Source organism: Cicer arietinum, chromosome 7, assembly GCF_000331145.2.
Source record: "Cicer arietinum cultivar CDC Frontier isolate Library 1 chromosome 7, Cicar.CDCFrontier_v2.0, whole genome shotgun sequence".
NCBI classification, from domain to species: domain Eukaryota; kingdom Viridiplantae; phylum Streptophyta; class Magnoliopsida; order Fabales; family Fabaceae; genus Cicer; species Cicer arietinum.
Window position 1 is genome coordinate 9,276,809 of NC_021166.2, and position 11,805 is coordinate 9,288,613.

General features: G+C 27.9%; 1 protein-coding gene across 2 annotated transcripts; it reads left to right on the forward strand.

Annotated features, from left to right (window-relative positions):
* The first annotated feature begins 7,813 nt into the window (after positions 1-7,813).
* Positions 7,814-9,847, forward strand: LOC101492259 (uncharacterized). 2 transcript variants are annotated; one of them, XM_004508802.3, is made up of 5 exons: positions 7,814-8,178; positions 8,287-8,532; positions 8,631-8,712; positions 9,269-9,513; positions 9,617-9,847. In XM_004508802.3, the coding sequence occupies exons 1-5, from the start codon at positions 7,961-7,963 to the stop codon at positions 9,735-9,737; spliced, it is 912 nt and encodes a 303-aa protein (XP_004508859.1). In that variant the 5' UTR covers positions 7,814-7,960; the 3' UTR covers positions 9,738-9,847. The 2 variants fall into 2 exon arrangements, with proteins under 2 accessions (XP_004508859.1, XP_004508860.1); XM_004508803.3 differs by having other exon boundaries at positions 9,299-9,513.
* The last annotated feature ends 1,958 nt before the right edge of the window (positions 9,848-11,805 follow it).

Below are 11,805 nucleotides of genomic sequence, written 5' to 3' on the forward strand. Positions count from 1 at the left end.
TAAAATGAGAAAAATGAAATATATACTATATGACATTTTATGAGATTATTATAAAGTGTTGCAATGTGGTATGAATTATATTTAAAATAATAATAGTAATTAGCTCTAATGATTAATAAGATAGGCAATTTGGTCCGATTTATATTTTTTTTAAAGCATAATTTGATTAAAAACTAATATTATATATAACAAATTAACATTATTTAACAACAACTATAGATTATTTTGAAAAGTATGAAAGTATTATCAAAAAATTTAAAACTAATAAATAATATACTAATATAATATGTCGTTTTAATAAAAATATATTAAAATTTATATATACAATTTGATTTTATTTTAAACAATGAGTTCAAAATTCAATTGATTTTCACATAAATAGATCTAAAAGTGTCCAATAATATTTGATTTTATATAATTATTTATTGTTTATCAGTTTGAGATTTTGATTTGAATTAGTTTGAATATAAACATCTTTAAAAAATATAGTATTGAATGGTTGACTATTTGATTCTATTAAAATTTGTTTTACTTTTAATTAATTTTTTCAGATATTAATTCCACGTATTTAAGTGGTTGACTATTTTTTTAATTGTTGATAATTAATTTTACTGCTTACTACATTTTTTTAATATATAAATAAATATTGACTTTTTTAGCTAAAAAATATTGACTATAACTTTGTCCAAAAACATATTGATTTTAAACTATATATTAATAAATGTTTAACATTTTTATTGTTACGTGTGCTATTAGTATTCCAAGAGGAAAGTGCCTCAAAAAGAAAAAAGGAAAGCAACATTTAAATTTTGAATAAGTAGATTCAAAATGTATTGGTTTGACTGAAGATAAACAGGATTAGGTTAGAATAAGTTCTCTATTGAAGTTTGTTTGTGGAAGGATATCCTATTTTTTATTAAGGGAGTCTAGAAAAGCATAAGAGTAATAATGAGTCAAATATTTCAAAATCATATTAACATCTTTTATATATTTAATATTTTATTTATTCATAGTTGACATATGACTTAACCACTCACACTATCACTTATTGGAGAGTCAATGGACGTGGGAGCAACAATGGGTCAAATGTTTCAAGTCTGCAATAAATTTTGACACCACATCTCAAATTGAAACCTTAAAGTATTGGTATATGAGTCACATCTCTTATATATTCAAAAATTTACTGATTTGTAGTCGATATAGAACTTAACCGTTGATGTGAAAAATCCGCACAATTTTTGTCAAGTAGTAAAAATACTGAATCCACATGAATTGTGTCTATGAATACCAATTAATTATAATTTAATTAAATTAAGGGAGCAAATAATTTGGTTAAAAGAAATTTGTAACAACAAAATAATGAAATAGTAACCATAAAATAAATTGCAATAAATTAAAAACGATTTTTGTGATAACAAGAAGATTTTCAACATCAGGGTTGTCAATGATAACTAACGAGTCTAGATCGACTTTCCTTTTATTAATATTAAATCTCAATAGAAGGTGAACTATCTTAATATGGTTAGTGTTCCCTCTCGAGATACAAGAATCATGTCCAATTAAACGAGTCATACTTTTGTGGTAATTGAATTTAGATTGAACCTTTTAAATTTTATGATAATTCATTGATTCCTCTAACGACCAAACCTACTCTCGTGATTTTAGTCTCGAGTTTCATTCCTATAGTTCCAATTATAAGGTTCACATACTGGTCCTCCCCCTAAATAAAAGGTTGTACCCAGTCCTATAAATAAGAAAACTACTCAAACATTGTATAAGAATAATCCATGAAATAAATTAAGAACATTAAAATTGGGAACTCGAGAAGGAGGAAGAAAGAAGAGCTTGATAAAAGCACCACCTAAAGTCTTAATTTTAAAACCCTAAAACCTGTTTTTTAAGTCGTATTTATACACAGACAACAAAGAGGTCAAAACCCAACTAAAATAGAACTAAAAAAAACTAGAACATAGACTTCAACTTATGAAACACGAATCTCACATATGCCACACCCTGCTCATGTTTCACAATAAAACGTGAAAACAATAATCCCATCACAAAGCACGGTTGTTTCAATTAACATGTGTTTAGTTGTGTCTCTTCCCATACTTAGTGAAACAGCAAAACAACAAATGTGGGTGTGTTAGCTAACACACTATGCTTGTGGTTCTTTCTATCAAAACGAAGTTGGTTTGAAGAACTATGACTCTTACTTGTTTTAATGATAGTAAAATCAGATTGTGGAAATAATTTAATGCATTTATGTTTTAAGTAAGTGTGCAGGTCTCATATTAAGTGAATTATATAGGTTCTTATGTCATATCATCTATTAATTGAACTATGACAAAGGAACAATAAGACTTCGCTTTACTCCGATGCAAGCGACACTTTGTTTTAGTTGACTTTGATAATGCAAACAATGTTCGGGTTGTGCTAACTCTAAAAATACATGATATCCTATGTTTCAGTTGCCTCTGCTAAATGCAACTATGTTTTATTCATCTTCCTCTGATAAGCTTGACAAGTAAGTAATCGTCTTCCTGTGATAACCACATCATCATATCAAGCATTTGGTCGTTTGACTATGATTCATGATGTATGCTCTAAAAGAAGTCAACGCTCTGATGAAAGCCAACGCTCCAAATTAGACAAAGTATTTGCGTATCCTCTGATGAACATCATGAACCTACAACTTTTTTGAAGGTTTCTAAGACATGCTATAATCATTGTATCATCTGTTTTTCTGCATTCATACTAAGATACATTGAATCAATTACAAAGATCTGTTTTGAAAAGTTTATATGGCAAATCAATCTCAAAAGATATGATACGAAAATTCACGATTCATGTTAATTTATTGCAATCATGACAACGATCAGAAACCCTAAACAATATCTATAAAAGGGTGTGCATTCCTCATTGGAAAAATAAGAAATGGACAAGTTATAAGCACATACACCCTCATATGTATTATTGCTCTTAATCTTTCATTTTACGTAAGTAGTGAGAATTTTTTTTGGAAGAACAAATTTGTAAACACTCTCATGTAAGAGCTATCTCAGGAAAATCCTAACCTATTATCTTGTAATCTAACCCAGTAGTGGTTGCCCTTAATTTGACTGTACTAAGCTATAAGGTTGAAAAAACTTGAACACGTACAATTTGACTAGTAGATGTTCAGTGAAAGTGTTATTATATGGTAAACTAGCGAATTAAATCTTTCAGGTTAAAGAGACTAGATATATATAAATGTGTTATTGGTGAACCATGATAAATGATATGTGTTATTCTTTTATATGTTGTTGATATGTCCCGTTTTCTTTACTATAGCTTAGCCATATTAAAAAGTGTGATTTAATTGCAGTTTTGGTCCCTATATTTTAGCTGAATCGCAAAAGTAGTTCCCTCATTTTATTTCTCCCCAATTTTAGTCCCCCAAACATAATTTTGGTCCAAAACTTGATGAAATTTTATTTTTTTTTGCATTCATTTAAGTCACACAATGCCTTAAGATCTCGTGGTACAACAATTGTACATGAAATCTATGATTATAAATGGTGTGGTGTGATTTGAAAAATGAAACTTCATCAAGTTTTGGAACAAAATTCTGTTTGGAGGACCAAAATTGGAAAAAAAAAATAAAATGGGGAGACTATTTTTGCGATTCAGCTAAAATAGGGGGACCAAAACTGTAATTAAGCCAAAAAGTTTTTAAAATGAAACACAATTCAAAATACCATTTCTTGTGTTTTCCGTTCTACACTTTTTGCCTCCATGTTTGCATTCAAATCTCTTTTAAAATGTCTCCAAATTTAAACCACTTCATTCAAGTCTTTTTCCAACACTAAAGTGCTTCCTTCCTATAAAACAAGAAATACCAAATGCAATAACTTGATTGATATAAAAACTAAACCAAATTAAAGAAATTTTAACCAATTGAACTAAAAACATGCACACAACAAAGATAATAAGATGCAAATACGATTGTATCAACCACTCACACTTAAACACGATATTTTTCTCATAATATAAGTCATTGTATCATTGTACCCAAAAAATATCATTCTATCAAATGATATATTGCCTTTGTATCATTTGACAAATGCAAACAAGTATTTTAAGAGTTTTGTTTAAGAAGATTAACATAGTAAGTTTTACTCAATGTATTGGAATTGAAATACTTCACTTTTTAACTAAATGATTACTTATATAGAATATTTCAACAAAGTTAGTTGTACACGTGTTAATGTCACGTGACAGTATTGATGTAACATGTTATGTTACATGATACTATTTGTTTCAAGATCACGTGTTACTATCGACTTTTCTAATGTTGACACGTGATACATATAATTATATTGAAAAATAAGGACATATACTTCATTTGTCACATCACATTTTTTAACATAAAATTAATGTCATATAGTAAATACTAAATCAAATACATTTGATTTTGTATGGGTGAAAAACAAATAATAGCATTTAATCAAGAACACACTTTTTGTTCTTTAAATTTGACCTGGTTTTCGGATAAGTCTTTTATGTTTATTTTCTCAGTTTTGTCTTTTATGTTACTTTTTGTTTGCAATTCAAATTGTTAATTCAATATATGTTACCAATAATACCCTTTTGAGATATTTCCTTTAAAAAAAAATGAAACACGAACGTAAACATGTATGTGTAGTTTTCATGGGGCTACGTGGCTAACCATGACACTCTTTTTTATTCTCAGATAATTAAACTTTAACTTATTATACTTTTTTTCCTTCTAAAATAAACAAGTTAAGGTTATTATTCATTTATGAATAGAAAATAGAATTAGGAAAAATAATGACATTTACACGATGATTCTCATAAGGAGGAATTAAGGTTTCATTGAAAGGGAGATTTAGATCAATCAAAGTCAGCGAACATCATTCTTACTAAGGTATGTTGTAGTCTAGCTTGATGATGATTATTTATGTTTTTTTTCTTTCTTTCTTTTTAGTTTTTGTCGTTTGTTTTAGCAAGTGTTTATTTTAATTTGTATAGTAATAGTATAGTTGGGTTAAATCATATTCAATGTGTAATGTATAAATGATAACTATGAGTGGTACGTCATATATTGTTTTTTCTATTTGTAGAAGTTGATTTCAGCATAAGTGGTCACACATGTGTTATATATATATATTTTTTAAAGTATTTTGAAGGGTTATTAGTATTTGTAATTGTATCTCAAAATTTTTAAACATTGATGATTTTAACTCAAATGGGTGTTGAGTTTTTTTTTTTTTTTGACACATTGTAAAATGAATGTCTTTTATATTGACTTCTATTGTGGAGGTCAATTTGTTGATGAAAAGGGAACAATTTGTTGCTTTTGAAACTTTTGAAACTTTTCACATTTGAAAACTTTCAAAACTTTCCAAATTTTCAAAATGTAATACATATTTCAAAAATTTGAAACATCTAAAAATATTCGAAACTTTCAGAAGTTTCAAATTTTTGAATTTTTGGAAACTTTTGTTGGAAATTTTCGAATTGTTAGAAACTTATAAAAAATTTGAAAATATTCGAAAGTTATAGTGAATTATTTAAAGTTTTGACAAAAGAGGTGAAAAGTGAGTGGTAAAAAAATTGAAGGTTTTATAGAAGTGTAAAATTGTAATATCACGTTGATTGAGGGGATGATGGGTTTAGGCGCGGGGGTTCATGGTAGAATACTCATAAATTAATGTTTTAAATAAGACCCAAATTAAAAAGAAGAAAAGTAAAGATACTAGATCGAAAAGGAATATAACAAAGGTTAACCAAAAAACGTCGAAGGTTCAACAATAAATGATTTATTCGAAAACTAAATAAACTTAAATGATTAAAGATGCAATTTTGCAAATTTTTTTTGGTATATAAACAAAAGCTAAATCTATACTCATTTTGTTCCTAATTATAAACGCCCATTAAGAAAAAAATTTGTTCCTAAATTTAAGTCCATAATCAAATTATTAGGTGCATTTATTAATTTATGTCCAAATTTATATTTATTAATATTTAATTTAAATGTGTTTTTACTTTTTACAATTATAATTTTTTTATTTTGGTTTCGTAAATTGATATAGTTAGCTACAGAGACGAATAAAATATTTTTTAATTTTTTTAGAAACAAAGTATAATACGTCAGGAAGCTAGAAATAGTGAGTTGTATTAATGATGATAGAATGCAGAAAAAAAACGGAATATGTAAAATTGAATTGAAGGTTACACTTTTATATACTCAAATTACTATATTTGCAGGAATATTAATTAAATAAAAAAAACTTAGGAGTAGTAAAATAAAAAAAATATTAGAATTAAAAATATTAGAAACTATTTAACCTTTAATATGATTACTAATTTATTTTAAAATATAAAAATTAATATTAAATAAATTTATACATGATAAACACAATATACACATACCGTATAATTACACCCGACATTTTTGTTAATATATAGGCTAAATTACATATGTGATCCTTTAACTTAATTTTAAGTAACGTTTTAGTCATTTATCTTTTTTTTTTCGGATTTAGTCCTTTCTTCCTAAAAATATTAAATAAAGTATGAAAATATGAGTTTATTTGAAGATTTGCATTACGAATTTGATGAAATTTGTATTATATTGAAAAATATAATTAATTTTATGAGTTTTGATTGAATTTTTTTTTGAATTTTTGTATAAAAAAGGATATCATTGTTGAAATTTTAAAACAACAATAAATGATTTATTCGAAAACTAAATAAACTTAAATGATTAAAGATGCAATTTTGCAAATTTTTTTTGGTATATAAACAAAAGCTAAATCTATACTCATTTTGTTCCTAATTATAAACGCCCATTAAGAAAAAAATTTGTTCCTAAATTTAAGTCCATAATCAAATTATTAGGTGCATTTATTAATTTATGTCCAAATTTATATTTATTAATATTTAATTTAAATGTGTTTTTACTTTTTACAATTATAATTTTTTTATTTTGGTTTCGTAAATTGATATAGTTAGCTACAGAGACGAATAAAATATTTTTTAATTTTTTTAGAAACAAAGTATAATACGTCAGGAAGCTAGAAATAGTGAGTTGTATTAATGATGATAGAATGCAGAAAAAAAACGGAATATGTAAAATTGAATTGAAGGTTACACTTTTATATACTCAAATTACTATATTTGCAGGAATATTAATTAAATAAAAAAAACTTAGGAGTAGTAAAATAAAAAAAATATTAGAATTAAAAATATTAGAAACTATTTAACCTTTAATATGATTACTAATTTATTTTAAAATATAAAAATTAATATTAAATAAATTTATACATGATAAACACAATATACACATACCGTATAATTACACCCGACATTTTTGTTAATATATAGGCTAAATTACATATGTGATCCTTTAACTTAATTTTAAGTAACGTTTTAGTCATTTATCTTTTTTTTTTCGGATTTAGTCCTTTCTTCCTAAAAATATTAAATAAAGTATGAAAATATGAGTTTATTTGAAGATTTGCATTACGAATTTGATGAAATTTGTATTATATTGAAAAATATAATTAATTTTATGAGTTTTGATTGAATTTTTTTTTGAATTTTTGTATAAAAAAGGATATCATTGTTGAAATTTTAAAACATAAAATATCAAATTGTCACTTAAAATTAAAATAAAGGACCAAATCAAAAAAAAAAAATAAAAGACTAAAACATTAAGGACCAGTAATTTAGCCTAATATATATTAGTATTTGAAACTCTAGTGAGTGTTTATAAAATGAGACAAGGATTTAGAATGTTTCTTAGAAAAAAAAACCATATATTTAGAATCTAGGAAGATTTATTTATACTAAATCCACGTAGTGTTTCAAGTAGGAGTTTGGAGGCTATTGCTTTTTTGATAAGGCAGTAAACCACCGCCATTAAAATGCGATACTGATAGTCGACCCAAAAATAATGTTAGCACCAAACAACACGTGTCAATTAAACCTTTCTCACCCACAACCGCCATGTCTTCCTCCCAAACAATTCTACAACCTCCTCCGTCGCCGCCATCTTCTCACCACAACTGCATTCACCGTCTCCTTCAATTTCAACGTCTCTCTTAAAATCTCAGAGCCGGTAGCCTCTGCCAGTGGTCTCTTCATCATGCCCCCACCACGTCTCACCAACCGGTAATTAATCAATCTCGTAAACTATATGCAAGTTAATCTCAAGTGATAGTGTCTTCTAGTTGCTGTTACTGAACAAAGTTTTGTTGTTTGGTGTGAATTAATGGGAAGGTATTATCTTGTGAGGTCTGGGGAATCAGAATTTGAGAGCATGGGAGTGATAAACACCAACCCTGTGGCGAAAACCTCTATGGATAACGGTTTATCTGATAGAGGGAAGAAACAGTCTATTAGAGCTGCTTTTGATTTGAAAGAAATGGGTGCTTGTGATAATAACTGTTGGATCTGGCCTGCTATTACTCAAAGAGCTTATCAGACTGCTGAGATTATTGCTTCTGTTAATTCAATTACTCGAAGGTTATTTTGCCTTTTCACTAATCATTCTGGTTAATATTTATGATGCTTTTTTTTAAAAAATAATAATAATTTGGGGTTTGTGAATTTATTGATTTCAGTTATATAGTTCCAGAATACAGCTTTCTTGATGCCCGGGGATTAGGTGCTTATGAAGGAAAAAATTTGGAATCTGTTTCCCAAGTACCATTCTCCCTTCATGTGCTCTTTTCTTCACTTCAGCTATACGTGTTTTAATATGGCAAATCCTAATCTTTATCACTTTGATAAACTCTGATAGGTCACTGTGAATTATTGTTTAGAAGTGATTCAAACTCTAACAATGGTTGATGACATTTAATTAATGTTTCTATAGGTCTTTTTGGTTAAACAAAGACTCACGGCAATTCGATAAAAATAAAGAAAAATAAATATGTGTATAAAAATTCATCTTGTTGAATTCACAACAATTATGCTACTGTCTCAATATTAAAGACGTGCTTAATTGTTAACTTATACTTTCCATGAGTTTTGTCAACAGTCATTATAATTTCGTGTGACTTTTAAGCAATTATCCACAACAGACCACTTGGTTCACAGAAGCATTGGCCATGTGCTATAGCATATATTTTTGTTATTTTAATGTGATGATAGCTTGTTAATAGAGTAGAGTTTATTTTATAAAAGTTGCATATATGTATATTTCATTACAATTTCACTTATTGCTGTGGAGCTAAGTAGAATTTGTGCAATTGATAAGGTTAAGAATGTGTGTGATGTGGTGGTTCAGATATATGAATCAGATGGTATATCTACAAAAATAAAACCTCCTCCGATTGATGACGGAACTCCAAATGAGAGTGTTGCAGATGTATTTGTTCGTGTGACCCAACTCATGTCAATCCTTGAAACTCAGTACTTTGGTGAGACAGTCGTTATAGTCTCGCCAGATTCTGATAACTTGTCAATCCTTCAAGCTGGTTTGATAGGTCTAGATTTGAGAAGGTAACTAACTGGATACACATATGTGTATGATTTTATTAAGGTTTTTAATTCTATAATAGTATCACATTTTTGTTTCTCTTTATTCTTGTCTCTTGAATTTCAGGCATAGGGATCTGTCTTTCGCACCTGGTGAAGTTCGCTATGTTGATGCCAATGACATTCCTACTTACAAGCAGCCTCCATCTGCTGTATATAAATGCACCAACCTACCAAATTGTAATTAGCTATTTTATTTCCTTTAAGTTATTATAGCAGTAAAATTGATGTATATTGATGAATACCTGAAATTGTCTACTTTTGTGTTTAATTTATCTTATTGTGACATTTAATTTAACTGATAGAAAAATAAGTTGTTACATTGATTAAAACTAAAGATGATTGGAAAAAATGTGAGGTCAATAATATGAGATAAAACATAACTTAGCTATACGCAATATGCTACTTGATTAACTTTCTTATACACACGAGTTACGAGTACAAGAGAAGTGACCTCCTTGTTTGATAAGATCTGGAATCCTTAAAACAGGAGGATGGCAAATATGTGATGAAACACAACATTTCAGAAGCATTTGAATGATCATTACATAATCAGATTCAACAGCAAGATTTCAAAATCATGTCGTCCAAGCAACATTTATGCCTATAAAAATAGAAAAACAACAGTGGGGCTAAAGTTCCTCAAAGTTTAATTTTTAATTACAGAAATCCAAAGATCTTGACTCCCATAACATAATTTTCAGCCAGCTTTCATAAGAAATGTTGTATTTTTGTTGCCAAATATTCTTCCATGCCACAGTATGATTTTTCCTTCTATTATCAATATCATGCCATATAAAACACCTACTTTTCTTACCAATTTAATTACAAATAGATCTAAGGAGGAGTGTGGATTGCATAATGTGAGAAGGGAAAGCTTACACTACAAACTTCGCCAAAGTCCCTTGCCTCACTAGAGGTGAGAATAGGCCAGACCATGTTTTGAAAGGCCTGAGCCTAACCTACGATTTATTTTTTAGACATAAGTCTGACCTATGATATATCATATGCTTTTTTTCCGGCATGACTGACCTTTTTAAAAGTCTGGTCTGACATGACTTAAAAGTCTATTTAAAAGCATTATTCACATTAAAATATTTAAATGATCTACTCATTCCACACGATGTTCTCCACATACCAATATCAATATACATATCTATATATGTTAGACAAAAAATAATTTTTCTAACAAAATCATTTAAAAAAAATGAAACAAACATCATTTGAACCCTAAAAAATAATTTTTGGTTTTAAATAATAGATTTTTTTCTTGAAACAAATGTATCCATTATTATCTTTTAAACAAATATAGAACGACTCAAACTGAGTAATTGACTAATTGAACGGCTACTGAATATGGAATAACTACCAAATATGAAATCCCTATTGAATATGAAACGACTACTGAATATGAAATGCTTATTGAGTGATTGTCTAATCGATAAAATTTAAAATAAAAAATAATATTAATAAATAATAAAATATACGTAGAATGGCCTGTCAGGCGAGCCTGATTTATTTAAATAAATATGCTTTAAAAAATAACCTAAATCTATTATTTTTATTAAATAGACTATAAGTAGGTCATACCATAGACCTCCGACAGACGTATTAACCTATTCTCCTCCCTACCAGTTAATATAGAATTTTGTGTGGACAAGACCATAGATAGCCTTCCAACCACCAAGTCTTCAATTCAAGTTATGCAAAATGAACTTTTTGCTATTCTATTTGTTCGGTTAACAATTAGAAGAGAAAAAGAGTATTGCACTCTAAATGAATTTTAAACCAAATTAAATATACAAGTTCTCTCACGGCAAAGTATCCACGAATACTATTATCAGTAGGGTGGAGCATAAGAACACGTATTTCCCCAAATGGTTAGTGAAACCACTAATTTATTTTTTTCACATGCCAACTCACATATTTGAAAAATAGTTTATCTGTTTTTGACTAAGCTACGGGCAAAAATATAGCACAACAACTTGTTGGGTTGTTCGTTCCTTTTTTAATACGAAAGCATAAAATATTAATTGTTGAAATAATAGTTAAACCAAATTAAAATACAGATAAAGTGAGTTATTATTAGGTGAAGTTCGTTCTGGAATGACCGAAAAATAATGAGATGGTATTTCCTCAAATAATATTTGATGACACTGACAATGAATGAAATGGACATAAGCTCGAACACATCGATCGAAATTGAAATCTATACGAAAACGAAAAGTAGAAAAAAGAAGTTAGAGGAGTAACCAC